The sequence below is a fragment of the Ahaetulla prasina genome, chromosome 4 (genome assembly GCF_028640845.1).
Source record: "Ahaetulla prasina isolate Xishuangbanna chromosome 4, ASM2864084v1, whole genome shotgun sequence".
Classification (NCBI taxonomy): domain Eukaryota; kingdom Metazoa; phylum Chordata; class Lepidosauria; order Squamata; family Colubridae; genus Ahaetulla; species Ahaetulla prasina.
Window position 1 is genome coordinate 88,448,485 of NC_080542.1, and position 17,138 is coordinate 88,465,622.

Here is a 17,138-nt window from a genome sequence, read left to right on the forward strand (position 1 = left end):
TGTTTTTTTTTTAAAATTTTATTTTGTCACAACAGTATACACAAACATTGTCATAGATAAAAACAACACATCATGAATGAAAATATATATATATAAGTAAAAGTATGCAACTGCTATGTTAATTTGATATAATGAAGGGAACAATAGGACAGGAACGGTAGGCACTTTTGTGCTCTTATGCACGCCCCTTATAGTCCTTTTAGGAATGGGGTGAGGTCAATAGTAGACAGTTTTTGGTTGAAGATTTTGGGATTTTGAGTAGAGACTATGGAGTCAGGTAATGAGTTCCAAGCGTTAACAACTCTGTAACAGAAGTCATATTTTCTGCAATCAAGTTTGAAGCGGTTGACATTAAGTTTGAATCTATTGTTTGCTCTTGTATTATTGTATTATTATATTATATATTATTATAATTTCTACCCAGGGTTGTTGTAAGAGTAAAACGCGGGCGTTTCTGTGCTCCTGTAACTCCTCTTCCAACCCTTCCCGATCTTATTTCCCTACGCTATCCCCGCTTCTCCGCAAGGCTTCTTCGCTGGCTCTCTTAACCCAGACCTCGGAGGCGAAGCCGGCCTTCAAACAACCGGCCAGCCTCCCGGATTACGTCTCACCTCGTCAGGACGTGAGCTCATGATGCCACCTCCTTCTTCCTTTTGTGTAATACTTACCGGTTCCGCGTAAGCAAAGAAGCTGAAAATCGCTCTGGGCCTTCTGGCCTGTGTTTCCCGGGTCGGGCCCCCTCTAGTTGTGGCGAGAAAGGGTGAGTCGTGAGAGGAGGGGCGGCTGAAAATACGGGCAAGAGAGCTCGCTTGTTCGGCGCTTGGTCCATTTGTACTATAGAAGCTGGTGGATACCCGCTTGTGGGGCATTAAGGGCAGTTTGGCAGAAGGTGGTTCGAATTACGGTCGCGCGTTTTCAAGAGCCAGCAAAGTATACCAGGCGTCCCTGGCCATCGGGACTGGTAGTCCTATGGCATTAGGGGCCGCGTGGAGAAAAAACAAATCTCCTTGGGGCTTTCCACATGCTTTCTCTGGAAGAATGCCTCTAATTCGGAAGATTTGGAAGATTCTTGTGTCCCCCCCCTCCCCACCTCGTTGTTTGAACTCCCCCTATAAGCCAGTTGGATGTGGCTTGGGCTATATCCGGAAAGTCCAAGCTCAAGTCTGCCCTTAGCTACTGAAGCTTATCGAGGAGCCAGTGAATGCGGTAGATCTCAGTCAAGCTTCCTCGGGGAGTTGTTGTTTGAGGGCAATAAGGGACTGTTAAAGACAGGGATCTGTGTCCTGAAGGAAAATCAAGATATAGAGATATACGAAACCGATCTGAATCTTCTGATTTCGGGGTGAGGAAGACGGTGATGGGCAGCGAATTTTCGTAGGAATAAATAGAAAAGTAAACAGATTGACTTTTACAAGCCAATTAGTTACATCAATTTGTCACATATATAATCATGATTTGTTTAATCATCATCCTCAAAAACAGTTGGGATGACAAACTTACTCGGATCCTGATAAGCCACTTTATAGTTCAACCCTTTCCATACCTTAGTGATGTAGTGCCTTTATAGGAATATGAACTTAAAAGTACAGAATATATTTCTGTTCATTCTTCCTGAAGAATGTCCATGCAGGTTGGAGAAATGTAATTCAGCATATGAAAAGACCTAATATGGGAAACCTAATATGGGCAGTAAGATGCTAAGTTTCTATTTGACAATAAATTTCAGAAAGAAGCTGGATAGAGTTGTACACTACAGTACTGATCCAAAAGATAATACTGGAGGAGAGACAAGCAGTTATTTTGGTGTTACTGCTTCAGAAATCTTCTTTCTAAGTTAAGTATACTATTATGGTCACAGACTAACATTTTCTGAAATTGTATAAATGTTTTCTAAAATCAGTGGAAAATAAAAATAATTCATTGTAATGCTATAAATGCAGATACAATACTGAGGAATTTTAATATTAAAGCTAACAGGAATATAAAATTATTTTGTCACCAAAAAAATTAAAGTGTTTACCTACTAAATAGCAAGCTGCTAAGCAAGTATACAGAATGTGCAAAAATATGTGTATATAAATATTAGGAACAATGACTGAAAAAAGTATAACAAAGAACTAAAGCAAAAATAACTTAAAAAATATCAGAAATATAAATTTGGAAGAAAGATAGCTTTACAGCTTTGTTCATACCTTTTATAGGTATAAATTGCTTATACATTTTATATACCAATGACTATGAATCGATTTGCAACTTGGATTACTGAAAGTCAGAAAAACTGAAACAGTACATATAGTAGACATAGAAAGTAGCCTCTTAGCTTGAGTAAGCGTAAGCTTTGTGTGGCAATTGTTATAGTTATTGGCTGTGGATTATATTAACAATAATATTTATTGTTTATATAACATCATTTGAGTCCACAAGAAATAGGTAGGAACAATACGTATGCTACATTGAGTTATAAAAAATAAAGGCAAGATACAAGTATAACACAAAAAGTCCTTGACTTACATCCACAATTGAGCCCAAAATGTTTGTTGTTAAGCAAGACAGTAGTTAAGTGAGTTTTCCTCCATTTTATAACTGCTTGCCACATTAATTAAGGGAATTGCTACATTTGTTATGTCAGTAACATGGTCGTTAAGTGAATCTGGCTTCCCTACAGACTTTGCGTGTCAGAAGATCACAAAAGATGATTACATGACTCGGGTTATGATTTGCAACTATCATAAATATAAGCCATCTGCCAAATGTCTGAATTTTGATCACGTAACCATGGATGGCTGCAATGGTCGTAAGTGTGAAAGTCATAAGTCACTTTTTTCAGTGCGATTGTAACTTCGAACGATTGCTAAATGAATGGTTGTAAGTCAAGGACTACATGTAAATAAATACAGCTGTATCATAAATTGTTATTTAAAGTCAACATGATTGCTTCTTTAATTACAGAAGGATATTTAGTACATAGAAATAATAGTTACCATATTTTTTGGAGTATAAGACACTCCAGACTATAAGACACACCTACCTTTTTTGGTGAGGAAAACAAGAAAAAGAAATCTGTCTCTACCTCCCAGCAATTTTGCCTCTTTGCAGCAAACAGCAAATAGCCTGCTTTACTTTCATTTTCGTTTTCAGCATAGTTGAAAAAAAAATCTGCCCCCAGCAATTTACCTCCTTGCAGCAAGCAGCAGAGGCCCGTGCAGCAATAGGCAATGGCAATCTCACGGCCTGAAAAAGCTGAGAGTCAGGAGGCTGATCCAAGGGGCAATCAACTTGTGCTAATTAGGCTGTGCTGAAGCTGAAATGGGCTGTTTCTTCTTGCTGCTTGCTGCAAGGAGGGAAATTGCTGGGAGGCAGAGGCCAAAGGGTGGGGGCCAGTGGATGGGAGGGGCTACATTTGGTGTATAAGACACACCCAAATTTTCACCCCCTTTTGTGGGGGGGAAGGTGCATCTTATACTCAGAAAAATACGGTAAATATAATTACAAGTTGCAAAATTTTATTTTTAAAATCATTTTTAAAAAATGTAAATTTTATTTTTATGCAATATAACTGTGCATTTCTGTGTAGTATCTACAACATATATCCAAATATTGTATTATTTTAAATGTACCAGGATGTACCAATGTTACATTAAATGTACCAATGTTACCTTAAATATAACAGGAAAAGCAGTTTAGAAAACATTGGGTTAGTTCTGTAAAAAGTTAATTGAATTAAATTGAAATTGCATGATTATTTATTTTGCTTATTCATTTCAATTTGCAAAGTAAATTGCAATAATTTACTTTCACTGTTGGTGTCTGAGAAGGTAGATTTAATATTCTTTTTGTTATACTTTGTTTTCCCTTTCCTTTTTAGTTCAGCAAAAAAGTAGTAGTAACACCAGTTTAATATAAAAGCACAAATATTCCCAGGGCCACAAATTGCTCTGGATTCAGCTGATATAAGGTCATACTTGCTCCATCGCTACTATGATAAATTTTGAGGGTTATTTTTGTAAGATTAGGAAATATTTTCATCACATCAGGAGATGGAGAATAAATATACAGTTAATCCTCTGTTAATGACTGGCCTGTTTGTTGACCATTCAATGTTATGAAGCACTGAAAAAGTGACTTTATGACCAGTCCTCAACTTAAGGTCAGATGATTGCCATTTACAAGCTTTTTAGCAATAATACACCTTTTAAATTTAATCACCTTAATCACTATAGATATATTGTAACGTCTTACCAGACAATAACATAATCTGGCTCATAAAAGAAGCTGTCCATTGTTTTACTACTAATGTAATTGTTTTTAATGAATTACAATATGGTTTTATTTGCTTCTTGTAAAAAAAGATAAAGTTTTATAAACTAGTCAGTCCCTTAAGAATATTTGTAATAGTTACCATTATTCAAAAATGTATATGTAGTAAAATAAATTGGGCTTCTTTATAGCCTATAGGTAGATATCAGGAAAGAAAAAAAGTTCTGAAGGGTAAAAAAAAATTCCCTATCCAAATATTTTAATCAATAATTTAAAAGAGTTATAAGTGTTTGTTAAATTAATCACATAAATGAAAAAAATTATTAAATCTATTTTTTTATAAACTATACAAGCAACTATTTATGCCAATAATTTGGATGGGAGCAGTGCATAAATATCCTGAGTTGAGAACAATATCAGTCAAAGTGATAAAAGTAACTGTCTTTTTTAGGTGGCACAGTAATATTAAAGTGAAGAAGTTGCAATGGGGAATCAACTGGCTGGCATTGCTCCCTCTCAGATACTTTCTGTTGACAGCTATTTCTCAGACATCCATGATTTTGAATATGACAAAAGATTGGGTAGCACTCGTTTTTTTAAAGTTGCCCGAGCTAAGCATCGAGAAGGCTTAGTGGTTGTCAAAGTGTTTGCCATTCAGGATCCAACCTTACCATTAACTAGTTACAAGCAGGAGTTGGAGGAACTGAAAATACGGTTGCATTCTGCACAAAATTGTCTCCCTTTTCAGAAGGCCACATTATCCGAAAAAGCAGCCATGTTATTCAGGCAGTATGTGAGAGATAATCTTTACGATCGAATTAGTACCCGTCCATTCCTAAACAACATTGAAAAGAGATGGATTGCTTTCCAGATCTTGACTGCAGTAGATCAAGCACACAGGTCTGGAGTCCGGCATGGAGACATCAAAACTGAAAATGTGATGGTGACTAGCTGGAACTGGGTCCTTTTAACAGATTTTGCAAGCTTTAAACCAACCTACCTCCCCGAAGACAATCCTGCTGATTTCAATTACTTCTTTGATACTTCAAGAAGAAGAACATGTTACATTGCTCCAGAGCGTTTTGTTGATGGCAGTATGTTTGCCACAGAATTGGAGAATATACGAGATCCTTCCACACCCCTGGTTGATTTGGTCAACAGTAATCAACGCAGCAGAGGGGAATTGAGACGTGCAATGGATATATTTTCCGCAGGTATTTCAAACTGATCAAATGGTTAAAGATAATCTGTATCTTTGCCTTCATAGACAATGAGTAGTAAACACTTCAGTTTTGAAAATTAGTATTGAAAATTATGCTCTGATTTCTGGAAGAAAGTTGGGGAGCTTCTGTGCAAATTTGGGATTAACTACTACCCTAAATCAATGTTTCTCAAACTTGGTAACCTTAAGATGTGTGGACTTCAACTCCCAGAAGACTCAGGCAGCACACAATACTGGAATTTGGGGAATCTGTTCTCTAAAGCAATGTTTCTCAATCGTTAACAAGACCAGAGGTTTAGTCTTTCAGCTTTCAGATTTGTGCTGGAGCCCAACCTCAGGGAACTTCTCTCTGAGTTTCTATGGAGATTCTCAGCGATCCAGGTCATGGTTGTCCCAAAGGTGATTTTTTTTTCAAGAAGCAACTGGACTTTCTTGTTTTTCTTTGAAGACATTTCACTTCTCATCCAAAAAGCTCCTTGAGTTTAAATCGTTCCATGCCCCACCATCCAGTCAGAGCTGAAGAAGCTTCTTGGATGAGAAATTAAATGTCTTCAAAGAAAAACCAAAAACCAAGTTGGATTGTCTCTTGAAAATAAAGCACCTTTGGGACTCTAGCAGAGTGTGTGCTTTGGGCTGTTCTATGTGTAGTATTTATGTGGTGCCTGGTTGTCTGTTGCTTTTTATTTGTTGATTAGGGGTATTGATGGCTGGCTATTAAGTTGTTGGCTATTGTTTCTTTGTGCTGCCAAGTTCTTGGCCGCCCCTAAGGACCTGAAAAACTGGTGATAAATCAGCACTCTTGTTGATCGACTTGCAGATCTCGGAAGCTATACTCTATTGCTTCCGAAATGGTTATTATATTTATTAGAAGATGCCTGTATAGCATGTAAGGGAGAGAAAAGAAGAAAGAAGGTACAGGTAATCCCTGGGTTACGAATGTTCCGTTAGCAAATGTTCGAGGTTATGCGATAAGTGCCCGCTAGTGTTAAGAACAAGACCTGAAACTATGAATCTTGTAGCACCACAGCAGTTGTTCACCCTTACAAATAACCACAGAGGCCCTGCAACATTTGCCCTGCATGTTGCCAATTGAAATGGAGCTTCTGAGGGGCAGATCCACCCCTCCAACTTTCTGTTAGGGCATGCAGAGGCCTCGCCCTGCACCTTGCCGACTGAAGCCTCTGGATGCCCGAATGGAGCTTTTGAAGGGCAATCCACCCCTCAGAAGCTCTATTTTGCCCAGCAATGTGCCAGGCTTATGGAAGCCCGAACGGAGTGTCGGAGGGGAGCACACAGCTGAGAAGCTGGAGAAGAGACTGCTTGCTAGATCTTCATAAGGTAAGTGAACCGGTGGGGCAGGTTGCATGGGTAGGGGAAAGCAATTGTGGGGAACATGAGGTATTTCAGTGGGTCAGGGAGGCCTTAGGTGGTCTTAGGCTGTTGTGTCTGCGCCCCCTGAGCTGGGCCTCCTGCCAGAAAGTGACTTGGAGCTGGGCCTGCTGCCAGAAAGTGACTTGGAAAGTGAGGGGGAAAGGCCGTCAGGACTTACCTCGGGAGCACCGGTTTCCCTGGCTCAGCTCCAGGAGCCAGAAGCAGGCCAGGTGGAAGAGATAACGAGGCCTCCATCCCCTGACTCTTCCCCCCCCCCCGCCATGCCTTCAGACCCAGCTGATAGCAATCAGGCTTGGTTGGATCCTAGGTTTCGTAGGCAGGAGAGGCGGGAACAACAGAAGCAGGGGTGGGGCAGGCCTAGGAAGTGCTGAATCATGGAGCCACACCCCACAGGATATAAAGGCAGTGAGCACTGCTGTGTCTCTTCGTAGCCAGCAAATCAACTGATTAACAGAGCTGAAGTGACTAACCAGCGTCGAGGGAGATATCAGAGAACTTGGCAGACGTTCGCTATTCTGCTGCCAGAGCTGATAGCGCTGGCTAATTAAGCCATCACTCTGACGGAGGCGAAGGAGGACAGGACATAGGCCTTCCCCACCCTGAAATACCTTGTGTGCACTTAATGAGCCTCCCTTTCGATTAGCAAATGTGTGGGCATGATCCCATTCAAGGTACGAGATTCACTCCCACGAATCTTCGGTTATGAATGGAATAGGCAGGCTCTATTCCATTTGTAACTCGAGTACTACCTATATAAGACTGACTATATGGCATATCCTGCCATAATCAACAACATTTCGGAAACAATAGAATGTAGCTTCTGCAAGTGGACATTGCACACTGCCCAGAGGCTATTATATGACAATAAATCATGCATTGCAAAAATCGCTTGGAAGTGGAAGAAACGTCTAATGTAATCTACCAAATCCTGAGCATTGATTGCCCTATGACTACGTGGGAAGCTAACCACCAGATTGCAAGAACACAAAAGAGTGGTCAAATGAGCCCTGAACTCATTGGTAGCCTCACATTGCAATGAACAAGGACATACATTCAATTTCATAGCTACTAAAATTGTTGGCTGAGCAAGTACAAAGATAGGAAATGATTGAAGCCCGGGAAATGTACCCCGTGTCAGTCAACAGGATTTATAACCAGCTTATCAGGTACTTAGGAGCTGAGGCAGGGGTGAAAGGCTCTCGGTTCGGACTGGATCAGCCAATCCGATAGTCATGGTGGCTGGTGGTTTGGAGAACCGGTAGCAAAAGTTCCTCCCTCCCCCCCCCCCCGGCCTATGCCCAGCTAAGCCAAGTGATCATCAGAGCCTTTTTTTTTCTTTTAAAAGCATTTTTTTACAACCTATTTGGCCAAATAGGTTGTAAAAAATGCTTTTAAAAATAAAAAAAAAGATCGCGTGCCAAAGCTGATCACCCCCCTGCCTGCTGTTCTACTTATCACATGCCTCCTTTTGGTGTGCACTGCTTGCGTGAACCTCGCATTTGGTGCGCATGCGCAGCCAGCGAACCAGTAGTAAACAGGTTCAGATTTCACCACTGAGCTGAGGACTTGGCAGCACAACAAAACAACAACCAATGACTTAAAAGCTGGCTATCAGCACCCCGATCAACAAATAAATAGCCGCATGCAATCAGGCATTACATAAATACTATGCATAGAATAGCCCAAAGCACACATTTTGGTAGAGAAGTTCCCTGAGGATAGGCTCCAGCACAAGTCTGAAAGTCAAGCTAAAGACTTAATCTCTGAACCCAGTGACCAACCCAGATTGGATCCTGCAAAAATTTATCTAGCTCAGGAGTTCCCAGCTGGGGGTGCAAGATGATATTCCAAGGGGTATTAAAACTTGGGTTTAGAAGATACAAAATTATAGTTTATCTGCATAATTATATGCATATAATTATTTACTTTTGTAAGGGATGCGAGAATATATCAGAAGTGTTCTAGAGGTGCGGGGTATAGAAAAGTTTGGGAACCTCTGATCTAGCTGGTTTCCCTAAAGCTTCCTTGAAAATAATAAAGCTAGGTGGTTTGTTTTTTTGGGGGGGTGAATGTGATTTACTACGAATATATGGAAGTTTTAAAAACGGTGTTTTAAAAAGTACTACACATAGAAAGCAGTTAAGTATGAAAGATCAAGCTTTGCTTCTCCAAAATTCTAGTATTCTGCAAGCACTCAGTTTTGACACACGAGAGCAAATAGTTATATGTTTGTGGCTATCTGTGTTTTAAAACCATTTTATCCCAGGGAAACTTATTTGGTATTTCTGGAAAATTGTAATATATGCTGAATAAAACTAGTGTCTGTATATTTGTATGCTAGAAAAATAGAAAAAGATGCTTCAAATTAATGGCAATTCAAACATAATATTTTTTGACAATTATAGATGGGGCTTGCTTTATAGTTGGTCCTGAATTTGCAAGACATTCAGACTTCAGCAGTCTGGTTACTGAGAAGGGCAACTGGTGGTTCACATATTAGACTTTTGGTGACAGTATTGGCTGTCAATTGAGGCAAAGTTCTGAGTTAATATTCTAACATATCAACTTTAAATAAATATGGGGCAAAATATATATCAACATACCTTTATCATTATAGAGATAAATATCTAGCAGTATGATGGGCGATCCTGCTACAGTATATACTGAAAGTTGCTGAGTCCCATTTAGTAGTTGCTTATCAGAGTAGTTGCTTATCATCTTTGTAGTGGAGTTCCTTGGCTGTAGAAAACTTTTTCTCAAAATCTGGAATGCTCCTATTATAACACATTTGGAGCATTTCCTGTAATTCATGGTCCCAAGTTTTTATTTTGAATTTTGTTTAAACATTGCTTATTTTGTATTTTATTCTTATTGTAACTGACTGAGGTATTTATATTATTTAAAACATTTATATAACTGCCCATCTTTTAGCCATCTCTGAAATATTTAAGACATTAAAAAACATAAAATCATTTAAAAAACAGTAAAACAAAACCAGTTAAAATAAAAACCATTTAAAATAACAGAAATCTGGCATTAACCCATGCTAATGTACCATCATATAATCTTCCAACACTTGAGAGAAAATTCAAATCTTCAAGGCCTTAAGGCTAAAAGGATGAAAAGCTGCCAAACTTCAGGGGCACAATGATCCATACGACAGGGGTTGCCAGGGAAAAGGCACATTATTAGATGACAGTATTTGGGGAAAAGAACCAAGAGCATGCCTATCTATCTGACCTGGTAGGACAGATAGATCTCCTTAGGGAAAAGTGGTCCTCAGGTAGCCTTGTGCCATGTAGGGCTTTAAAGGTGATAGCCATCATCTTGAAGTACACCCAGAAAGAAAATGGAAGTCAGTGCAGCTGGCACAACAGAATTGCTATATGGGCAAACCTAGGGGCCCCATTCCTGTGTGTGTCACTTCATTCCAGACCTGCTGAAGTTTCCAGGGGGTCTTTAAGACCAGCCCTTGTATAGCATTGCAGTAATCCAGTCGGGAGATGATCGAGGCATGGATGACCCTGGAAAGCAGTAAATATAATAATTAATTTTTTAAAAATAATAATAAATCCACTTAATCCATTTCCTGAGATCATACAGCTGCCTTTTGCAGTTGCTCCATGGTTCTAAGAAGAAGAATGGCTGCTTTAAAAAGTTATAGATGATGTTTTAAATTGAATCGAAAGTATTGTACAACCCTGATAACTATGTATATGAAGACTAATTGTCTCTATGTGGATTTCAATCTTATAATGTGGAAGATTAATCTTCTAACTAACCCTAAAAAGATAAGAAATAAACTTATAAATCATTTTGATGACGTTGTTAGTTGCGAAGTCGTGTCCGACCCATCGCGACCCCATGGACAACGTTCCTCCAGGCCTTCCTGTCCTCTACCATCCTCTGGAGTCCATTTAAACTCATGCCTTCAGTGACTCCATCCAGCCACCGCGTTCTCTGTCGTCCTTTTGCCCTCAATCTTTCCCAGCATTAGGCTCTTCTCCAGTGAGTCCTTCTGTCTCATTAGGTGGTCAAAGTATTTCAGTTCAGTATGTCAGTTGATGACATAGAATACTATAATAAGGAAATAGAACATTTAAAGGATATTTTTCTATTCAAATCAATCAATTTTCATCTGATTTTAGATTAGATAACTTGTGTTGGTTGTTTATCTTTATGAATTAGTTTGCAGCTGTCAAGCTTCAGTGACATCACAAAAGGCTTTTTACATTGCTGCACTGTTTTTGCTTACTTAAAGCAACCACTGTTTGTACTTGCAAAATCTTACATCAAATAAAAAGATGTAAAAACAATATCTTTAGGTTTTGATTTTTATTTTCAGTTGAAGTGAAAAGTATTTCCAGTGAAGGAGATTGGTTTCTCTATATCTCTGATATCATTAGTTGACAATAAATTTAACTCAGGTATTGGCAATTATTTTAATGCAGGAGTATGATGTTTTTAAAGAGGGTTATATGTATAGAGTTTGTCAGAATGATGCTCCAAGAATAATTGAGACAGGATTGGAAGTGTAGTGTACCTGTTTTTAATTAAGCATCATGATAAATATTTGATCATCACACTTCTGATGTTTAATAGCAACACTTCTGAATGTTACATACATAACCATGTATTCAGGGTCGAATCTTGCTTTAAAATGAGCTTCCAAATATTTTTAAATGATCTTGCTGTAACCAGCTATTGAGAAATCTATTATCAGAGGCTGCATGTACCTGTCTATCAAGTTGAAAAGCCAAATCTACAGCTTGTACTTTGTTTTGAGCCACCACTTTAAATAGCTATTGAAAGAGAACCATTTTTTTTTTTTTGTTCTTGTGATCTTTTCTGGCATTCCAGAACTAAACACTCCCCCATATAACTAGTACTTTTCTCTCTCACTTCAACGAGATAGGGTTTCTGTTTCTTTTAAAAGTTACAATAGAGGCAGTCACCTTGATAGCTTCTAGGTGATTTGGACAAAACTCCACTATATCTCTTGCTGTTGGCCATGTTGCTTTAGGATTAGTGGAAACTGAATTTCTTACTCCATAAGTAAGAAAGCTTAAGCTTCCATAAATCTCATTGCTTCCTCTTTCCTAGCTGCAAGATGCAAACTAATACTGTATAATTAAGCTATTAAACACAGAATAGAATAGAATAGAATAGATTTTTTTTTTTATTGGCCAAGTGTGATTGGACACACAAGGAATTTGTCTTGGTGCATATGCTCTCAGTGTACATAAAAGAAAAGATACGTTCATCAAGGTACAACATTTACAACACAATTGATGATCAATATATCAATATAAATCATAAGGATTGCCAGCAACAAGTTATAGTCATACAGTCATAAGTGGAAAGAGATTGGCGATGGGAACTATGAAACGATTAATAGTAGTGCAGATTCAGTAAATAGTCTGACAGTGTTGAGGGAATTATTTGTTTAGCAGAGTGATGGCCTTGGAAAAACTGTTCTTGTGTCTAGTTGTTCTGGTGTGCAGTGCTCTATAGCGTCGTTTTGAGGGTAGGAGTTGAAACAGTTTATGTCCAGGATGCGAGGGATCTGCAAATATTTTCACGGCCCTCTTCTTGATTCGTGCAGTATACAGGTCCTCAATGGAAGGCAAGTTGGTAGCAATTATTTTTTCTGCAGTTCTAATTATCCTCTGAAGTCTGTGTTTTTCTTGTTGGGTTGCAGAACCGAACCAGACAGTTATAGAGGTGCAAATGACAGACTCAATAATTCCTCTGTAGAATTGGATCAGCAGCTCCTTGGGCAGTTTGAGCTTACTGAGCTTACTGAATATATTAAGGAGGCAAATCCTTTTGTTGTTTATATGGTCTCAGAGAAATGTAATGGGTAGATCAGTATCATCTCATTGCAGCTATGTTATATATGTGAAGGAGTAAGCATGCTTTGAGAGCTATCTCATATTTTTAACACATGAACACAAATTAATAGAACAAATGCGTTTTCATCTAACCAGGATCTTGACATACAAATATGGAATGCTTTTTTTTCATGTTAAACAACAGATAAGTATGTGATATTTTTACTAGCAATCTAGAGCAGAGATTTCCAAAGCAGGTGATTTTAGATAAGCTTAGAATTAAAAAATTCTGTACTTATAAGGTTAAAAAGTGTTAGTAGCATATTGTAGATATACCAGATCTAGTACTTAGAAAACGTAACTGATTCAGTTATGATCATAGAAGCCAATAAATGCACTTTAGAAATATTAAGTATAAATAAATAAATAATTCATAATTGTCTGGTCCTTATTTTCTTTCCCCCCTCAGGTTGTGTAATAGCCGAGCTGTTTACAGAAGGTGTACCTCTCTTTGATTTGTCACAGCTTTTGGCATATAGAAATGGTCTCTTTTCCCCTGAACAGGTCTTGAATAAAATTGAAGATCGAAGTATTAGAGAATTGGTAAATAATTCTACTCCCTTTATGGTGGCTTACTGCATTTTTTTACTTATTTAACAGCATTCTTTCTGAATCCTCTCCCTTCATTTTGCTACCTTGCCTTTTCCCCCCCGAAGGTTATTCAAATGATCCAGTGTGAGTCTGAAAAACGTTTAGCAGCAGAAGATTACTTGAAGCAACAACGTAACAATGCATTTCCTGAAATATTCTACACTTTCCTTCAGCCATATATGGCGCAATTTGCCAAGGAAACCTTTGAATCTGCTGATGAGCGCATCCTTGTTATCCGTAAAGACCTCGACAATATAATCCACAATCTCTGTGGGCATGATCAAACAGAAAAGGCTGAGGGAGAGACAAAGGAAAATGGATTAGTAATCTTGGTTTCGGTAATAACTTCGTGCCTGCAGACCTTGAAATACTGTGATTCAAAATTGGCTGCATTGGAGTTGATTCTTCAGTTGACACCTAAATTAAGTGTAGAAATCTTACTGGATCGTATCACACCTTATCTCTTACATTTCAGCAATGACTCTGTGCCCAGAGTAAGGGCAGAAGCTGTTAGGACACTCACTAAAGTTCTGACTTTGGTTAAAGAAGTTCCACGGAATGATACCAATATCTATCCAGAATACATCTTGCCAGGTATTGCTCACCTGGCCCAAGATGAAGCAACTATTGTCAGACTAGCTTATGCAGGTAAGAAATGAGTATGGGCTGGGTGATATGATAAAAATTATTATCTAGTACTTATTTGTTCATCTGTTATTTGTTTTTCCAGTAAAATAATAAAACTATATAAGTGTAACTGAATTTTATTTCTTTATATTGGACATTAAGGTATCAAAGAAACATATATTTGGACACCACTTTCACAGCAAGAATGTACTATGTACTATTCAGTACCATTTTATATAAGTATCTCTATATAATCAAATTGGTGGATGCACTAAAACTTTAAGATAATATTCCAGGCTCTCACACGAAAATGTCTTTCAAGGATATGTATTTGTTGTGTTTTTAGTTGCAAAGTTGTGTCCGACCCATCGCGATCCCATGGACAATGTTCCTCCAGGCTTTCCTGTCCTCTACCATCCGCTGGAGTCCATTTTAGCTCATGCCTACTACTTCAGTGACTTCATCCAGCCACCTCATTCTCTGTTGTCCTGTTCTTCTTTTGCCCTCAATCGTTCCCAGTGTTAGGCTCTTCTCCAGTGAGTCCTTCCTTCTCATTAAATGGCCAAAGTATTTTGAGTTTCAAATTCAGGATCTGGTCTTCTAAAGAGCAGTCAGGGTTGATCTCGTCCAGGACTGACTGGTTTGATCGTCTTGCAGTCCAAGTCTTCTCCAGCACCATAGTTCAAAGGCCTCAATTCTTTGGCGCTCAGCCTTTCTTATGGTCCAATTTTCACAGCCATATATTGCAAGTGGGAAAACCATAGCCTTGACTATATGCACTTTTCTCCATGATCCAGAGTATGTTGGCAATTTGATCTCTAGTTCTTCTACCTCTTTGAAATCCTGCCTGTACTTCTGGTAGTTCTTAATCCACATACTGCTGGAGCCTAGCTTGTAGGATTTTAAGCATAATCTTATCAGCATGTGAAATGAGTGCAATGGTGCGATCAGTTTGAACATTCTTTGGTATTGCCTTTCTTTGGAATTGGAATGTAAACTGACCTTTTCCAGTCCTGTGATCACTGTTGAGTTTTCCAAATTTGCTGGCAAATTGAGTGTAGCACTTTTACTGCATCATCATTTAAGATTTTGAATAGCTCAGCTGGAATACTGTCACTTCCAGTAGCTTTGTTATTGCTCAGATTTCCTAAGGCCCATTTGACTTCATATTTTAGGATGCTTGGCTCGAAGTCAGTGACCACTCCATCATGGTTATCAGGGATGTTAAGCTCGTTCTTAAATAGTTCTTCTGTGTTATTTTGCCATCTCTTCTTAATATCTTCTATCTCTGTTAGATCCCTGCCATTTTGGTCCTTTATCATGCCCATCTTGGCATGAAACGTTCCCTTCATATCTCCAATTTTCTTGAACAGATCTCTGGTCCTCTCTATTCTGTTTTCTTCTATTTCTTTGCACTGTTCATGTAAGAAGGCATTCTTATCTCTTCTAGTTATTCTCTGGAATTCTGCATTCAAGTGTTTCTCCCTTGTCTTTCGCTTCCCTTCTTTCCTCAGCTATTTGCAAAGCTTCTTCAGACAACCATTTTGCCTTTTTGCCTTTCTTTTTCTTTGGGATGGTTTTAGTTGCTACCTCTTGTACAATGTTGTGAACCTCCGTCCATAGTTCTTCAGGCACTCTGTCTATCAGATCTAATTCCTTAAATCTATTTGTTACCTCTACTGTATATTCATCAGGGATATGATTTAGTTCATACCTGAGTAGTCTAGTGCTTTTCCCTACTTTCTTCAATTTAAGCCTACATTTTGCAAGGAGAAGCATCTGAGCCACAGTCAGCTCCTGGTCTTTTTTTTACTGACTGTAGAGAGCTTCTCCATCTTTGGCCTGCAGAGCACATAGTCAATCTGATTTCTGTGTTGACCATTTGGTGATGTTCATGTGTAGAGTTGTCTCTTGGGTTGTTGGAAAAGAGTGTTTGCTATGACCATCGTATTATCTTGACAAAATTCTACCAGCTTGTGCCCTGCCTCATTTTGTACTCCAAGGCCAAACTTGCCTGTTATTCCGGTTATCTTTTGGCTTCCTACTTTAGCATTCCAATCCACCATGATCAGGGGTGAAATGCTCCCAGTTCGAACCGGATTGCCAAACAGGTATGCGCTTCACGTGCTTTTCATGCGCGTGCCATCCACACTAACATGTGGCCCCTCCACATGCGCTGTGCACACAACCACACCAGGGGTGAAATCCTCCCAGTTCAGACCCGATCGTCCGAACTGGTAGTGATGGCGGCAGGTGATTTGGAGAACCGGTAGCAAAAATCCCTGCCCCCCCCTCCATGCCCAGTTGAGCTGCGCGATCATCAGAGGTTTTTTTTTTTTTTAAATTTTAAAAGCATTTTTTCTTTGGCCGAAAAAATGCTTTTAAAAGTAAAAAAAAAGCCTCTGATGATCGCGCAGCTCAGCTAGGATCGTCAGAGGGTTTTTTTCTTTTAAAGGCAAAAAAAATGCTTTTAAAAGAAAAGAAAAGTCTCTGACGATCAGGCAACTCAGCTGGGAGCGTCAGAGGAGCCTTTCAAAAGCGTTTTTTCTACAACCTCTTCAGCCGAAGAGATTGTAAAAAAAATGCTTTTAAAAGTAAAAAAAAAAAATGTTGGCCACACTCACCCAGTCACATTAACCTCCCACCAAGCCACGCCCACAGAACCGGTAGTAACAAATTTTACATTTCAGCACTGCCCATGATGATGATAATGACATCATTTTAGTGTTAATTCTATAGGTATTGCAGGGCTTCATAGAACCGGTCAATATTATCCTCTTCAGCACCAGTGATTGGGGCATAGACTTGGACTACTGTGATATTGAATGGTTTTCCTTGGATTCAGACTGAAATCATTCTGTCATTTTGGGGATTGTATCCCAGTATTGCTTTTCCTACTCTTTTATTGACTATGAAGGCTACTCCATTTCTTCTTAGGGATTCTTGCTCACAGTAGTATACCTGATGGTCATCCAAATTAAATTCACCTATTCCTGTCCATTTTAGTTCGCTGATTCCTAAGATGTCGATGTTCAGTCTTGTCATCTCTTGTTTGACCACATCCAGCTTGCCTTGATTCATGGATCTTACATGAAAAATAGATCTTTACAGCATCAGACTTTCCTTTCACCACCGGATACATCCACGGCTGAGTG

The 17,138-nt window shown here is 38.9% G+C and overlaps 1 protein-coding gene across 1 annotated transcript in view; it reads left to right on the plus strand.

Moving 5' to 3' along the window:
* The first annotated feature begins 605 nt into the window (after positions 1–605).
* The window catches only part of PIK3R4 (phosphoinositide-3-kinase regulatory subunit 4), a 57,570-nt gene continuing 41,037 nt past the window's right edge, over positions 606–17,138 (plus strand). The window contains exons 1-5 of the mRNA XM_058184165.1: positions 606–760; positions 1,727–1,832; positions 4,707–5,471; positions 13,175–13,308; positions 13,422–14,004. Coding sequence (XP_058040148.1) covers positions 4,742–5,471; positions 13,175–13,308; positions 13,422–14,004 — 1,447 coding nt within the window. The 5' untranslated portion in view covers positions 606–760; positions 1,727–1,832; positions 4,707–4,741. The remainder of the gene's footprint in view (positions 761–1,726; positions 1,833–4,706; positions 5,472–13,174; positions 13,309–13,421; positions 14,005–17,138) is intronic.